General features: G+C 62.2%; 2 protein-coding genes across 2 annotated transcripts; one reads left to right on the plus strand and one right to left on the minus strand.

Annotated features, from left to right (window-relative positions):
- The first annotated feature begins 130 nt into the window (after positions 1–130).
- Positions 131–7,006, plus strand: SYNGR4 (synaptogyrin 4). The gene is made up of 5 exons (XM_004597019.3): positions 131–177; positions 810–1,010; positions 5,600–5,837; positions 6,380–6,519; positions 6,746–7,006. Exons 2-5 carry the CDS (start codon positions 918–920, stop codon positions 6,944–6,946), a joined length of 672 nt encoding a protein of 223 aa, XP_004597076.2. The 5' UTR covers positions 131–177; positions 810–917; the 3' UTR covers positions 6,947–7,006.
- A 2,470-nt stretch (positions 7,007–9,476) lies between these two features.
- KDELR1 (KDEL endoplasmic reticulum protein retention receptor 1) lies at positions 9,477–14,887 on the minus strand. The gene is made up of 5 exons (XM_004597020.2): positions 14,598–14,887; positions 13,818–13,918; positions 13,558–13,716; positions 10,293–10,545; positions 9,477–9,749 (listed from the first exon to the last, which is right to left on the minus strand). Exons 1-5 carry the CDS (start codon positions 14,686–14,688, stop codon positions 9,715–9,717), a joined length of 639 nt encoding a protein of 212 aa, XP_004597077.1. The 5' UTR covers positions 14,689–14,887; the 3' UTR covers positions 9,477–9,714.
- Between the last annotated feature and the right edge of the window lie 1,650 nt (positions 14,888–16,537).

A 16,537-nucleotide genomic window follows, 5' to 3' on the forward strand; every position in this document is an offset into this window, starting at 1 on the left:
TGTAACTCAGCCAATCAGCTATGGCGATGCAAAAAAGGCGGGAAAAAAGCGGACCCCAAAGCAGGCTGAGGCGGCCGGGAGAGCGGGAGGGGCGGGCGGCAGGAAGGGCGGGCTTCCCGGTGACGCAGAGCTGTCGGGGGGCCTGTGTCCTTCAGCGACGCCCCCTGTTCTCAGAAGGTAGCCTGGCGCCGGGGGCCTGGGGGCGCGGCGTGGAGACCTGCCACAGGGCGGGGTCCGGACTCCCCGCTTTTGAGGAAGCGCGCTTGCAGCATTCCAAGGGGAGGCCCTGATTCGGGGGCGCAGCCCTGGCCGCAAGGGCAGCCTCAAAGAGTGGCTGAGCTGGCCGCCCCAGGCCCAAGGCCGCTGGGGCTCAGCCATGTGGGGGTTCCGACTTCCGTTGTGGACACTGTTCCCCCCCCCCGGCACCCCAGAAGGATCTCTAAAGCCCTTCGGCCAGGACCCTCCTCACCCATCCCCACTCCGGGGCTCCCCACCCACATTTCTGAATTCTGGAACCCCAGCAGCCCCCTCATCTTGCTTCCGCATCCCCAGGACACCCTGCCCAGAGGCCCCCTCATCTTTGATTCCCGACTCCTGAGGCCCACAGCAGCCCCCACTCCGACCCCGTAGTACCCCCACTCCTGGGGCCTCCAGCAGCTCCTTCACTTGCCCTGACCCCTGGCAGCCCTCGCCCATGTAGCCCCATTCCTGCCAGCGTCCCCCAAACACACCGGGACCTCCCCTAGCCCTCTCTGGGGACCCCAACAGCCCCGTGCCCCGACCACCTGCCCTGCCATCTTGTCTTGCAGCAGCTGAGCCCGTGGGTGGGGCTGGAGCCCCCAGGCAGCAGCCCCCAGCAGGCCGCTCCCAGCGTCCCTGCCCCGTCCTCCGAGGGCTCCAGGAGCAGAGCAGCCACCATGCACATCCCTGAAAGCCTCCAGGACCTGGCGGACAGCGAGGCCGTGCGGTTCCTGAAGAGGCCCAAGACCATTGTGCGGCTCCTTGCAGGGGTGAGGAGGCCCTCTTGGGGCCCGCTGGCACCCCTGGGGACAGAACGGGTGTCCTGGACACTCAGACCCAGCGGGGTGCGGGGCAGGGGAGCATAGCAAGGGGGGCTGATAGCTGAAGCCGCCTTCCTGTAATTTTAATTTTCTTTCAAGATTGATCTGTGTATTTGAAAGAGTGACAGAGAAGGCGGGCGAGAGAGAGAAATCTTCCATCTGCTAGTTCACGCTCCAAGTTGCAGGGGCTGGGCATGCCAAAGCCAGGAGCCAGCACCCCACCGGGTGTCCCTCAAGGGTGCAGGGCCCAAGCACTTGGGTCCTTCTTCACAGCTTTCCAGGCACATTAGCAGGACGTTAGATGAGAAATGGAGCAGCCAGGATATGCTTCAGTGCCCACATGGGATGCTGGCACGTACAGGGGGAGGAGCAACCCGTCAAGGCATCACAGCAGTCCCCGTAATTTTTCAGAGTGTGCTGTCCAGTTTGTGGCTATTTCCATCACAGTGAATTAAAATCTCACCCTCTTGTGGAGTGGCCATTGTTCAGGTACTCCAGGGCCACATGTGACTGGTGGCTTTACCACTGGACAGCGCCACCATGGAACCTTCACAGCAGGCCAGAAAGTTCTACTGGACAGTGCTTGGCTAAGACCACATAGTCAGAGACAGGGCCAGGGCCCAGGCCCCTGCCTCTTCTACCTCGCAGGCAGGCCAGGGGGTAGGGGGACAGGCTGGACCCTGGGAAGAAAGGTACGCACAGGTGGGAAGAGACTCAGTGACATAGGTCTAAGGTGCCAGGGGGTCAGAGGGCAGGGTGTGCCAGGCAGTGGGCTTAGTGGCCTTTCATCATGACCACTTCCCCCAGGAATGTGGACCCCTTGGAGTGCCCCTTGGTTCCTCTGGAGTGCCGAGTGCCTGTGGGGTCAGGGCCAAGGCTCTGGCCTTTAACCTGGGCTGCCTCTGTGGCTCAGCTTGGGCGGAACTGGAAACAGAGCCAGTGGGTGTGGGGGTTTGCATAGGGTCACGGGAGGATGGGCTCCCCAAGATTCCCTTCCCACAGCCTCTCACGGGAACTCATAGACCATGCACCAGTTTGAATCCAGAGCAGCACAGGATGTCAGGGTGGGGGACCCCACTTTGCCTGCAGCAACCACGGCTCCCAGCCCTCTCACAGGGGCCCCGTTTTGTCCCACGGCCCACCTGCTCCCTGCATGCCCGTGCAACCCTGAGCAGCCGGCTTGTCTGAACCCCCACACCCTCATCTGTAAAGAGCAGGCTCCCAACAGCTCGCGGGCACGCACATAGCATGGCTATGTGGATGAAGCAAAGGCACGCCTCCCATACTGGCTGGCATGGGCCTGGCAAACCCCGTCCCCACGCAGTGGCTGCTCTTGGAAGGAATCATGGCTTGCAGAGGAGCACAGCGGTGACTTTCCCTCCTCTGGGGCCGGGGGGTTGTCTGGTGATAGGGCCTCGTGTCACACTGTCCTTCCCCCAAGACAGGAGGGGCGCGTGACTACCCTGTTCCCATACCAGGGCCCTCGCTCGCTCCCGTGACCCTGCAACGGGGACATGATCACCCCCTGCTTGACCCAGGGGGACACTGAGGCTCCTGGAGCCCAGGTGACTTGCCCAAGGATGTTATTTAGCTGCTGAGCAAATCAAACTGCCCCGCCCCCGGCAACTCCAAAGCCTTGGGGATGGGGGGGGAGGCCAGCGGGGTGGCCCGGCTGGTGGGAACCGACTGATGTGGGGAAGGATGGGGAAACGGGCCGCCCGGATACACCAGAGGTCATGGTCACAGACTTTGCCTGCCGCCCTCACCTCCTTCCCCCCTGGCCCGGCTCCCCAGCAGGGAGTCTGGGCAGCTGGTACTCTTGTCCTTCTTGCAGCCGCCTGCCAGCTGGTGCCTTAACTGATGAATCTTTGCTCTCTCCCCAGGGGACAGGTCAGGGAGGGCGTGGAGGAGGCTGGGCTCAGGCCATGGAGGGGAGAGGGGCCTACCAGCCCAGCCAAGCCTTCTCCTCGGGCCTCCGGCGGCAGGGCCTGAGTTGGGGTCAGTGGACCCAGAGCCCATGGGGCTGGGAGTCAGGAGTCCAGGGCCCCTGCCTCTGCCGGCTGACTTCAGCAGGATGCTCTCTGTCTCTAACCCCCTTCTCCTGAGCACCTGCCTGGACCGAGTGCCCATCCTTCCCACCTGCCCCGCTTCCCCACTTCAGCACAGACAGACTGGGAAACTGAGGCCCGAGGCCACACAGCTGGCCGAGCCAGACACATCTGGCTCTTTCCACTCTGCCCTAATGGCTCGATTTATCACCTTTGAGAGAGACATGAACACTGTGGCCTGCGCGGGGCTGGGGCGAGGTTCCAGGGAGGTGACGCAGGTGAGATGGATGTGGGCGCCAACATGATGGATGGCACTTCCTGCCCTCCACCTGGCCGTGCCTGGGCCGCCTGGCAGGACCAAGCACCACCCCCTCCCTTCCGCAGGATCAGCTCACGGCCGCCCCCTGAGGCTGCTGCGAGAATCCAAGGAGGCAGTGGACGTGAGTACCCTTGGTCAGGGCCCGAGCTTGGCAGCAGAGTGAGTTTGTTTGTCCTTGTTGGCGCTCGGAGAAGGCAATTAAGCCCAAGTGAGAAGAGGCTGGAGGCAGCCAAGGCGTTTAAGGGTCAGTCCTCTGCCTCCTCCGGCCCACTCTGAAGGTCACGGGTAAGAGCCAAGAAGCCAAAATTATTTGCTCTCTGAACACATGTTAAAGCTGAGGCCCTGTGCACCGCTGGGTGCTGGCTGCCGGGGTGCTGAGGAGGCTCCCGCCTGAGCCCGCCCCAGCCGGGCTGGAATGCCTAACGAAGGGGAAGATTCGGACGCTGTGCCCGCAGTTCACTCCCCCACCAGGCCCCGCCGCCAGCACCACCGCATCCAATCGATCAGCAAGTCCAATTTTATGTCCTAGATCTCACCTGCCTCCCCGGGCTCTGGTCTGGGCGCCTCCCGCCTCGCCCGGCTGCCAGGGGACCTCAGGTGTGACCTTCCTTGTCACCCTCTGCTCACAGCACTTTGATCCGGGAATGAAACACAAGCAAGAAATGCGGCTTCACGGGCTCCCCGAGCCCAGGCCTACGTGGGGGGCTCTGCCCGCTTGTCTCCCGCCAGACCTCCCTGGTGCTCCCGAGGAAGCCCTGCCTCCTCCCGTCTGTCTGGAAGACACCTCACTCTTCGGGATCTGGCTCCCATGCCTTCAGTTCTCCCTCAAACCCCGGCTTGTCTTCCCCTCCTCACCCCTCCTGTCCGCCCGCCCGCAGCCCTGAGAGCCCCTCCCCTGCTCACACACACCCCAGCGGCTGCCTGTGGCCCAACACTGTCCCCAAGACTAAGCCTTTCTCAGCCTTCGCACCTCGTCCTGAACCACCCACCCTGACCCCAGGAACACACCGCTCCTTCTGGGCCTGACACAGATCCAGGCACCTGGGCCAGGAACAAGGGCGCCACTGGTTCACTGACAGGAGGATCACGTGCCCGCCAGGGGCCCTAGGGCCAGCAGAGAGGGCTCCAACCCCAGGCATGCCACCCGCCAGCCAGCGGGTTCCGCCAGCGCTCCCGAGCCCCTGTGCACCTCAGTGTGATTGTCCAGGAAATGTACACGTGCCCTGTCCTCAGATGGCTGTCGGGAGGCCTGGCCTGGCATGTGCAGAGGACCTCAGCGGGGGGCAGACTGCAGCACCATGTGCACGCAAGGAAGCAAGCTTGCTCTCTGCGGGGGCTATTCCCAAAACCCTGGGCCCACCCTGCCGCTGCCCCCCGAAGGTACTCATTCTGAACAGTCTGTACTGGGTGTCTGTCACATTGCTCTGTGCTTCGGACTTATTTCACAAATACTGTTTTGGGGGAAAAAATGAACAGGAATTGGCGAGGCTGAGAAGAAATTTCCAAGTTGTGGGCGTGGTTGGTGGTCCTCGGTGGTCCCTGGGCCATGGACCCACAGCGTCGTCTCTCAGTGCCTGGGACTAGCGGCAGAAGGGGAGTGTGGAGCAAGATGTGAGTAGGCGTGGGGCAAGAGATGACATTAGGGGCCCGGCGCCGTGGCCTAGCGGCTAAAGTCCTCGCCTTGAATGTCCCGGCATCCCATATGGGCACCAGTTCTAATCCCAGCAGCTCCACTTCCCATCCAGCTCCCTGCCTGTGGCCTGGGAAAGCAGTTGAGGATGGCCCAAAGCTTTGGGACCCTGCATCTGCATGGGAGACCTGGAAGAGCTCCTGGTTCCCGGCTTCGGATCGGCACAGCACCGGCCGTTGCGGTCACTTAGGGAGTGAATCATCGGACGGAAGATCTTTCTGTCTGTCTCTCCTCCTCTCTGTATATCTGGCTTTGTAATAAAAAAAAATAATAATAATAAAAAAGAGATGAAATTAGAAAAGGAGGGGAGGGGAAGCCAAGGAGAGCCCGTCCTGGGGCACCGGTGGCGTTGCCCTCACAGCCACGGAGGGGGTGGGCTGGGGGGACGAGGCCTCAGGGAGGCCACGAGGTGGGTCCATGCCAAGGAGGAACAGAGGCTCTGGGGTCTCTGTAGCCCACCCTGGGCCCTGCAAATCCACAGGTCTTCTCCCTGGTGATCTTCTCCTCGTTGCTCACTGATGGCTACCAGAACAGCGTGGACTCCTCCCAGCTGCACTGCGTGCTCAACAGCAGCAGCTTGGCCTGCAGCTTCGCCGTGGGCGCCGGCTGCCTGGCCTTCCTCACAAGCCTGGCCTTCCTGGCCCTGGATGCCAGCGAGTCCCGCATCACCAACACCCACGTCAAGACAGCCCTGCAGCTCCTGGACTTGATCCTGGCCGGTGAGCTCTCCAGCACTGCATCCTTTGCCCACTCCCAGCTTCCCTCTCTTCCTCAAGGCCCTGAGAGTCCTCCCGGTCACTGAGTCCAGCACCATCAGGGCCCTCTGGGAGGGACTTGAAAGGCAGAGTTAAAGAGATTGTCCGTCTGCCGGTTCACTTCCCAAATGGCCGCAATAGCCAGAGCTGGGTCAGTCCCGAATCAAGAGCTTCCCCCAGGTCTCCCACATGGGTGCAGAGGCCCACGCATTTGGACCATCCTTGACTGCTTTCCCAGGCCACTAGCAGGGAGCTGGATGGGAAGTGGAGCAGCTGACACATGAATTGGCACCCATGTGGGATGCCAGGGCTGCACAGTGGAGGATAAGCCAGTTGAGCCATCGCACCGGCATCCCTACATTGTATTTTAATGACGTGGAAATGGCCACAGCTCTGCTTCAGCTCATGGGGACCAGGGAAGAAGGAAGTCAGGCAGTGAGCCCCCCGGCCTGGGCCTCCCCTGACAGGCTCTCCCCTGCCCCTCGTCTCTCCTCCCATGGCCACAGTCCTGTGGACAGGCGTCTGGTTCGCGGGGTTCTGCTTCCTGGCCAACCAGTGGCAGCACTTGCCACCCAAGCAGTTCCTCGTGGGCAGCAGCAGTGCCAAGGCCGCCATCACCTTCACCTTCCTCTGCATCCCCATTTGGGTGAGGACAGCCCCTTCCCTAGCAAATTCCCTGAGATTCCAGAGGACTGTGCCAGCCCCAGCCAGGGTCCCTTGTTCCCACGGCTGCAGCCTTTGTTTGCAGTGCCCCCCCTCAGCACATGCCCTTGGGCTGTGAGCACTCAGTATGGGCACCCTGGCCAGGCCCCAGCCCTCTGCCCACTCGCCCGGCCCAGGCCAACCTTCAGCACACTCTTCCCTGCCCACAGATAGGCCAGGCCTACCTGGCAGTACAGGACCTCAAGAACGATGCTCCCGTGCCCTACAAGCGCTCGCTGGATGAGGGCGGCGTGGTGCTCACCACCCTGTCCCCGCCCTCGGCCACCAGCCTGAACTATGCCAGCTCCGCCCTGTCCCCCTACATGGCGGCTCCGAAGGGCCCCCGCCTCGCAATGATGCCCGACGACTAGACGCACTCTCCAGCTGAGATAAAGTGGTAACCCTCCTCCCAGAAGCATTTCTGAAACAGCTTTCCATCCTTCTTGTGTCTCTTTCCCTCTGGCCCTGGGGGTGGCCAGAGGTGGGGTGCCACCCCACAGAGTCACCTTGGGGCCTCTGCCATCTCCACTCCATACCACTCCCCGGGCTCTTCTGCCAGAGTCCACCTGGGGAGTGGAGGTGGCAGGAGGCGACAGGCAGGAGACCCTATTGCCTACCATGCCTGTCAAGTCAGCCCCTCGCGCAGTCCCCGACCCCGCTACAGAAAGTAGGCACAAGACACCCCCAAGGTACCTCAAGTTCAGAGAGGAGAGGCTGCCACCTCCTGGGAGCCTGGCAGAGACAGGGCCAGCGGTGGGACACCGAGCCGGTGCCTCAGCTCTGACCCCCAGCACCCCAAGGCCTATGGTGGGGAAGTGGGAAGGAGCTTTGTTCCAGGAGGGCCCCCATTAGGCGGCTGGCCGTAATGGGGCTCGCTGTCCCGCTGAAGCTGCAGAGGCCACGTTCACAAGAGCGAGAAGGGACACGGGGCATCAAGTGACAGCTCCAATTTAACCCGGTATATCCCAAATGGCATCGTCTCAACGTGCGGGCAACACAAAAATTCCAAGTTGGGTATTAGCATGCATCTGTACCAACCTCCAAGAGCACGGACTGTCTCATGGCTCAGCTCTTCAGCCTGGCCGTGTCCCCCCTGCTCTGCGAACGTTACCTCACAAGTGCTACTATGCCGGACAGTGCAGCTCTGCAGCCTCCTAGTTGTAAAACTGTGTGGTTAAAGCTTTTGATGACATATCAAGAAGCCCCTTTCAAGCACAGGGCAAACACAACACTGAGAGGGTCACGTGTCCCTCCAAGTAGCAGCCGACGCACCCAGTGGAGGGACTAAGCCGTGAGGAGTCCAGCTGGAGCTCTGTCAGGCCCTGTGGAGGCTGCTCACGCAGCCAGCCCCAGCTCAGGACGGAAATGGATGTGACATGGTCCCCACAGGCATTTGGACAGGAATTTGGACAGGAAAGGCAGCAGTGCGGCGGGCTGGGAGGCAGCTGACATGGGAGCCCAGGTCCTCGCTGCTGTGAGCCGGCCCGTCGTGGGCAGCTCAGTCTGGAAGTAGACCAGGCCCGATGGACAGCTCCAAGGCTGTGGTCTCAGAGGGCCAGCAGAGCTGAGCAGGCGGCAGCACCCCACACCCACACTGACCCCCGCGTTTTCCACCTCGGGCATCTGGGCAGAATCCTCAAGACAAAGTCCTTTAGCGTCAAAGGAAGAAACCACTGTGCTCCAACGCAGGGGCTCCAGCTGGAGGGAGAGCCCGCCTCAGTCACCCCCACACCTCTGCTTCCCCATCTCCAAGCCCACTGGTGGGGCATCGTGAAGACATGTCCAGCTCCCTGGCTCCCAAGGGAGCATGACCAGGGCAAGGGTTTGAAGTCCAAAAGCTGACAAGAGCCAGAGAGCCTGGCCGGCGCTGGATGCCAAAGGGCAGGGGGCAGGTGTGAGGCCGGCCCCGAGCAGCACACACACACAGACCCACATGGAGTCAGCTGCAGAGCCAGGTCCTGGGGGCGGCGCAGACAAGGTCCAAGCCGGGCCATGCAGCCCCGGCCATCTGCCACCACCCAGAAACCAGGGCCTGGCACCGTCACACTGACAGGTTCTTTATCAAGACAAGCCAGAAATCCAGACTTTGCACGTGCAAATCTGGTTTTGAACGGCTGGTGACCCCATTTTGTTGTTATTTTTGTGAAAACAGAGCAAGGCAACAAAATGCTACAGGGGTGTGGATTGGAGCCTCTGGAAGGTTCTAGAAGGATCAAGTGTGTTGGGGGCAGGGGGTGTGGAGTCAGAACTGACAGGCAAGCTCTGCCCCAAGGTAAGAAGAATCTTCTGGATTCCCTCCAAAGTCTCTTCCCCGGCGGGCCCACCAGGAATTGGGGCAATTGGGAGCCCTGTGCAGCCCAGCCTCTCCTCCCAGGCCTCCGGTCACCAGCGACAGGCGGAGATTGGGGCTGAGACAGGATCCCCACACACACACCAGAGAGGGCAAGGAGCAGCAGAAAGAGAGGTACCATTTTCCTCGGTTTATTTGAGAACAAAGAATCAACTGCCAGTTCTGTACAAAAGCATGAGACCTGTGGTCGCTAAAGGCCAGCCTCTTTTCTAGCCCCTAGCCCCGATCTCCCCCCACCCCACCCCCAATTGGTCAAAAAAAAAAATCAGGACAAGAAACCCAAACTCGGCAAAAAAAAAATTAGGAAAATTCTGGGAGACCGTCCTGGGCCTCCCTTCCGCCCTCCCCGGGGAGCAGGGCGGGTGGGTGGTGGCAGATTAGTGTTTGGCAGCCAGTGGGGCTGGGGCGGGATCTGCAAGGGAACCGGAAGACCTGGCGAGAGAAAGGCCTGTGCCGCTGCCCCCGGCCCCCAAAGGACACTCAGAAACAGTTTATAAAAACTGGGGCCGGGCGGGCGCAGGAAGAGAGAAGTTTCAGAATCAAAAACTAAATAGTGGAAAGATTTCTTTTTCTTTTCTAAAAGGCAAAAAACTACAAATATCCCAGGTCCTGGGTTCCCCCAGACCCGGGTCCTCCACCACGTACACCCCCAACCACCTGGATGCCCGGCAGGAGGGGCTGGGGAGTGGGAGAGGTTGTCCTTAAAAAAGTCACCCCCCCACAGGAAGGCTGTTCGTCCTCGCCGCCTTCCACGCCTCCCGCGGCCATCGAGGACCGGGAGGACCAGGGCTACGCCGGCAAGCTCAGCTTCTTCCCCTTTAGGACTGCAGGGAGAAAAACCAGGGTGGGTGTTAGTCCCAGGGGCCTGCAGACCAGGAGGGACACCCCAGCTGAGGCACCCCGGCCTCCCCCAGGGGCTGAGTCACCTGGGGCCCCACATTGCTTCTGCATCCACCGCTCCACCCCGCAGCCTGGTAGCGGGCAGCAGGAGAGGAGGGCTGGGTGGGGCATGCCTGGGCATGGCCTCAGGCCTTCACCTCACTGCCTCTCCCTCTGGACACACTCCTGAGTTTGCAGATCTCTGCCCGGCATCACCTCCTCCAGGGGTGACTCCAGGGAGGGCAATCCCCAACTGCACAGGGACCAGGGGTGCTCTCCTCACGGCAGGCAGCTTCCCCGCGCCCCAACCCCAGCCACCAGAGGGGCACACTGTGCCTGTGCGGAGGGAGCCAGTGACCAGTTCCACCCATCAGCCCCTGCCCTGCCTGACCCCACTACAAGGAGCAGGGACCCGGAGTGCCAGGTGCTGCAGGTTTGAGTTCCCAGAAGGGCAGTGGGCACAAGACCCCAAAAGCGGGAGAGGCTACCTTTGGTGATGTAGAGGTAGAAGAAATCGCAGTACAGGACGGTCTGGACCAGGCCCGCCACGATGGCGATGAGGTCAAAGAAGCCCTCGGAGTGGTAGCGCCAGATCCAGTTGAAGAGATAGAGCGTGCGGTAGACGCCCAGCGCGAACAGGTAGTGGCTGGTGATGGTCTCCGCCTCGCCCGTCTTGCTCACCATGAACAGCTGCGGCAAGATGGCCACCGATTCCAGGTAGATGGAAAAGGTCCAGAGGATCTGCACGGGGGCAGGGGAGAGACAGAGAGGGTGGGCGAAGGTGGCAGCAGTGAGACCAGCAGGAAGGCACACAGCCCAGGCACCATTCCTGGGAAGGACCCACCACCATCAGTACCAAAACCCAGAGAAGGCCAGATGCTGGCCACGAACCTGTGTCCAGGAGCAGCAGGTGGAATCTAGGCCCCCAGTGCTCCCAGCCCCCACCTGCCTTTCCCTACCTTGGGGATGCCTTCCCCACTCTCCCAGGTGCAGCCATGGGTCCGTATGTCATCCTGAGAGATGCCAATCAGCCCGGGCAGCCCCCTGACCCTAACTGAAAGCATCTATTCCAGGGTGGTGGGGGGAAGTGGCGTGCAGCAGTGAAGATGCCCCGAGTCCCACATCCAAGTGCCTGGTTCAAGTTCTGGCTCTGCTCCCAACTCCAGCTCCCTGCGAGGGAGCAGCAGATGACGGCTCAAGTGCCTAGACCCCTGCCTCCCACATGGGTGCCCCAGATGGCGTTTCTGGGTCCCCAGCTTTGGTGTGGCTCTGGCCCAGCTGTCACAGGTATCTGTCAAGTGAAACAGCAGATGGAAACTCTCCATCTCTGCCTTTCAAATAAATCCTGGGGCAGGAGGGGGACATCCTCTTCTAGCAGCTTCTCCCTGTCCTAAACAGAATAAAACTCCCGACCCTGGCCCTTAGGGCTGCCTGCTCTCTCTCCTCTCAGCCAGGCCTCTGGTCTCTCCTGCGCCCCGCAGCCTCCTGCACGCAGTACCCCTGCGGTGGCAGGGATCGTGACCCCAGCCCACAGGCCACTTCCTCAAATATCTACTGGCTCCCTGAAAGTGCCACCTGCAAGAGACGTGGCCACTGAAGCGTCCCGAAACCTCCCCTCGGATGACATGGCCAGGTGGCAGGCGGCAGGCGTAGGTCTGGCCTGGGGCTTGGCTTTGTGGGAAGGAAGCGGGCAAGCTCAGAAGCGAATCCCAATGACCCTCCCAACACACACATGCACAGACACACACACACACACGAATGAATCCTAACGACCCTCCTCACCACGCACATACATGAGCGAATCCTAACGACCCACCCTCCTCACCACACACACACATGAGCGAATTCTACCGACCCACCCTCCCCAACACACATGCACACAGCTGCCGGGCGCTGCCCCACATGCCTCAGGCTACTTGCTGGCTCCAGCCTCAGCACCACAAAGCAGGTCCTGCCGCAACTCCACACTGCAGATGGGGAAGCGGGGGCCCAGGACAGAGGAACCTGATCCTGGGTCACCCCAGACTCCCCCCCAGGAGGGTCTGCTTCCTTAGGCCAGAACTTTCCAGCAAGGCTCTGGGGAACCACAGGGTTCAGTCTACAGACATACCCCCCCTCCCAGGCTCCCCTGCAACCCCAGCTTACCCTGAGGAGCAGGGCTGCAACACATTTCTGCATTTCACTTTATTTTGTGAAATAAAACTTTCTTAAAATCTGCATTTATTTACTTTAATTAGAGACAATTCCCATCTGCTGGTTCACTCCCTAAGTGCTCCCAATGGCCGCCTAGCAGGCGGCTAAAGCCAGGAGCCAGACACACAACCCAGGGGCTGGCATACAGACACCGGATCACGTCCAAGCTGCCCCACGTCTGATCCTGCTCCCTGCTAACGCACCTGGAAAATCAGCAGAGGACGGCCCAAGGCCTTGGGTCCCTGCACCCACCTGGGAGACCTGCATGGAGGCCCAGGCTCCTGGCTTCACCCTAGGCTGGCCAAGCCACTGGCCACCACCTGGGAAGTGAACCAGCAGACCGAAAATCCCTATGCAGGCTGTCTGTAACTCTGCCTCTCAGTTACACAGAGAGATAAAAGCACCAGCTCTCCCATGAAGGTGGCCAGAACCCCGATTTCTGAGCCATCATGGCTGCCTCCCAGGGTCTACACTGGCCGGACCCTGGGATGAACAGCCAGAGCTGGGAACCGAACCTCAAGACTGCTCTACCCCGAGCACGCTCAGCTGCCTCATGCAGCCAGTGAGTCCCTTCATCTGGACAATGGACAGTGACCAGGGCGGCTCTGCCTAGGTCAAGGGCTTGGCTGAGTAGCCTCTTCAAGCAGGCAGAGACCACACACATGAAAAGCCCAGGACCTGCAGCTGAGCCCAGGACACCCTCCGTGGCCGCCTCCTGACACTGCCACAGGGTGAAGTCACCCAACGTCCGTGCTTTAAATCTGCGCCAATATGTCCTAAAGGGGGGATCGTGCCTCAAGACTTCTGGGTTCTGATTTCAAAGCACCATGGAAAACACGGGAGCTTCGAGCCGCCCAGGATGAGTTTCCTACAGGGCAGGAGCAGGCCTGAGCTCCCCTGAGGGAGCGGGGAGCTGGCAGGACCCCGCCAACACGCCGAGCCAGAACCACATTCCTCGCTCCACTCTTTGTGGTAGGCACTGGGTTCCCCCAACATCAGTCCCACCCCTGGGAACACTCACCACCCCTCAGCCTCTGGCCCAGGAGACTCCGGCACGAAGCCGTGGGACCTCCCCCCCAAGAGGGCTTCACATCTCCAGCGCCGTGCCACAAGACCTCAGCAAGCAACTGTCACTTTACAAATAAGGACTCGGAGGCACACACAAGGCAAGTTATAGGCGCCAAAAAGAAGTGGCAAATCTGGGACTCAGCCCCAAGCCTGGCTCGCAGCCCCTGGCCATCCTCTGTGGACTACTTCCTAGGCCAGTGAGTGACCTTAGACGCCCCAAGCCTCAACTTGCCCAACAGGGAAATGGGTCCATATGAGAGCTCAGAAGCAGATGAAGGAGAGGCGCTGGTGGAGGCGTCTAGCCCACGGGGAGCCCCCGCTGCCTCGCTCCCATCCTCAGACAAGCTCCCCATGGATAGATCCTGCTCAGGAAGTCTCAGAGGACCCCGAAGAAGGCAGCCCTCCGGGGTCGGTCCTACTGTCAGCGCTTACTGCCACTGGATCAACCGACGGACGCATGGCCGCAGGGCCCCACCGCTGAGCGAGACCTACCTCCAAAGGGGTGAAGTCGTGGTTCACCAGGAACGCCAGGACGGCCGTGGGCACCACGAGGAACTCCACCCGGAACGTGTCATGGTTGCCATCATAGGTGGCCTTGAACTTGCTGTAAATCATCCAGACGGTGGTGAAGGAGCACACGATGTAGACGACCTGGTGGGGGCAGGCACGGGTGGGTGCGGGCGGGCACACCCAGCAGGCCCTCCCACCCTGGGCCCCCACCAGGCGCCCCCAGGGCGGGGCAGGGCCCTTACCTTCATGCAGGTGTTGTAGAGCGAGATGTAGTTGGTGAACAGGTCCAGGTAGCGGGCCGTGAACACCACAGCAAACAGGACCTGGCTCTTCCCGGAAATCCCTGCAGCCCCCGATGGACAGACAGGAGCCGTGAACCGGGGGCGGGGGGTGCACCATGTGGCTCCTAAACTATGGCACACAGCCCAGGACCAGCCCAGGTCCAGCCCGGGGCCAGCCCGGAGGTGCCGTGGAACGCAGCTGTCCCCAAAGGCCTCCCCAAACCCCGGCCCGCCAGCCCAAGGAAAAGCCCTTTCCCGCTGCCCACAGCCAGGGGGCAGCCCGGGGCCCTGAAGCTACTCCAGCCCGAGGCTCCAGCCCCGGCTAGGCCTCATAACCACCCTGGGGCGGGGTGGCCAGCAAGATCCTCCCACAAGCTGACCCCAAGACAGGGGGAGCTTAGAGAGGGCCCTGCCTGACCCCAGCCGCCCGGAACCAGTCGCTTCCCTCCCCGCTGCCCTCCTGGCCGCCACTGTCCACGTCACCAACTCCCAGCCACCTCCCCGCCTGCCATGGCTCCCTGATTGCAGCCCAGCAACCTCCAGGCTGAACGGGGCAGGGGGGGCACCTGGCCTTGCCCCCCACTTCACCCTATGCCTCGTCCAGGCTGCAGAAGCGAGCTGCGCCCCTGGAGCCCCCAGACACGGAAGAGGGCTTGTCTGGCCAGCAGCTCAGCAGAGCAGTGTGCGCCCCCCCTGCAAGCCCCCTCCCACCCCGTCCTCCGGCCCCCGCGGGCCTCTCACCGGCACAAGAGCGAGATTTCCAGATTTTGAGCAAAAGCAAGATGATGGCTAGGAGGTGGGAGAGGTCTCCCAGGAATCGGAAGACATTCATGGCTGGGGGGGAGGAGGGGGCGCTCAGGGAAGCGGGCTGCAGCGGGGGGCTGCCCCCGGGGGCTGCTGCTGGTCGGGCGGCTGGGCCGGGGCGGCGGGCCGGGACAGGAGCCCTCCCTCGGGTGAGCTCCGCTCGGCGCAGGGGGCCCTGCGTGGGGGAGGCGAGGCCGGAGCTGGCGGCCGAGCAGGAGCCGGGAAGAGGGAGGCGAGCGCCAGGGGGCGGAGTCCGGGCCGCGAGGCCCCGCCCCCGAAGGCGGGGAGCCGGCTCTCGGGCGCCCCCTGACGCCCGCCGCCGGCCTCGCCGCGCCGGCGCTGAGGGCGAGCCAAGACTGCCTTCCACGAACCTTAGTTGGTAGGGGGGGCGGGGAGGGTCCAAAGCGCCTCAAATCCAGCACCTGTTTCCCCAAGCAACCTGTGTCTCTTCCGGAACGCGGACCGGCCGCCCATGCTCGGTCCTCGACGGGAATTCAGAAGGCGGGTGCACCAGCATTCGAGATGTGCACAGGGTTGCTGAGGGTCGGTGCCCCGACCTTGGGACCTCTTGCCCCGACCTTGGGGCCTCTCAAAGACGGGAAAGCAGCCCCCACCTCTTTCTCTTTCAGACCAGGGGTCCAGACCCCCCTCCCTTACAACGAGGGGTCCAGCCCAGCCCCTCCTCGCTCACACCCAGGGGGCCAGCCCAGCCCCTCCTCCCTCACACCCAGGGGTCCAGCCTTCCTCCCTCACACCCAGGGGTCCAGCCCAGCCCTTCCTCCTTCACACCCAGGGGTCCAGCCCAGCCCCTCCTCCCTCACACACAGGGGTCCAGCCTAACCCTCCTCCCTCACACCCAAGGGTTCAGCCCCTCCTCCCTCACCCAGGGGTCCAGCCCAGCACTTCCTCCCTCACACTCAGGGGTCCAACCCTTCCTCCCTCACACCCAGGGGTCTAGCCCAGACCCTGCTCCCTCACACCCAGGGGTCCAGCCCCTCCTCCCTCACACCCAGGGGTCCAACCCCTCCTCCCTCACACCCAAGGGTCCAGCCCAGACCTCCTCCCTCACACCCAGGGGGCCAGCCCAGCCCCTCCTCCCTCACACCCAGGGGTCCAGCCCAGACCCTCCTCCCTCACACCCAGGGGTCCAGACCTTCCTCCCTCACACCCAGGGGTCCAGCCCAGCCCCTCCTCCCTCACACCCAGGGGTCCAGCCCAGACCCTCCTCCCTCACACCCAGGGGTCCAGCCCCTCCTCCCTCACACCCAGGGGTCCAGCCCAGACCCTCCTCCCTCACACCCAAGGGTCCAGCCCCTCCTCCCTCACACCCAGGGGTCCAGCCCAGACCCTCCTGCCTCAGACCAGGGGTCCAGGCCCCACCTGCCTTCTCATAACTTCTTTGGAAGTTAGTGATTGCTCAAAGCTTCTCCTGGGCAAGTTAGGAATCTAGAGCCACAAACCCTCCCTCCCTCTAAGTTCCAGAAATTCAGGACCCACCACAGCTCTTACTCAGGTTTGTGTGTTGGTCCTTGCCCGCTCCCTGCACCCCAGCCCATCCAGGAGGCTCGGGGCAGCCTCAGAGCTCTGACACTGTGGTCCTATTCCAGAGGCGCCCCCGTCTGCACACCACCTTCTCCCAACCTGGGATTCGGGGCTGTGTGGGCTACTTCAGACATGAAGGGGTGGAGGATGGGCCCTGACTGCCTCCCTGGGAGTGCCTGGAGCGCCCTTGATGGGTGCAGGCTGAGGCTGCTCTGGAAATGGGGTGAGGAGGGATCGCTTCAAGGGCTGGAAGGACTTGTGTGCTGGGGCCCTCAGGCTAATGGGTGCTGGGCAAGTCAGGGTGACCAAGTATAAGGAGCTTGGCTGGAGGAGGG

This window comes from Ochotona princeps, chromosome 16, assembly GCF_030435755.1.
Source record: "Ochotona princeps isolate mOchPri1 chromosome 16, mOchPri1.hap1, whole genome shotgun sequence".
Taxonomy (NCBI): domain Eukaryota; kingdom Metazoa; phylum Chordata; class Mammalia; order Lagomorpha; family Ochotonidae; genus Ochotona; species Ochotona princeps.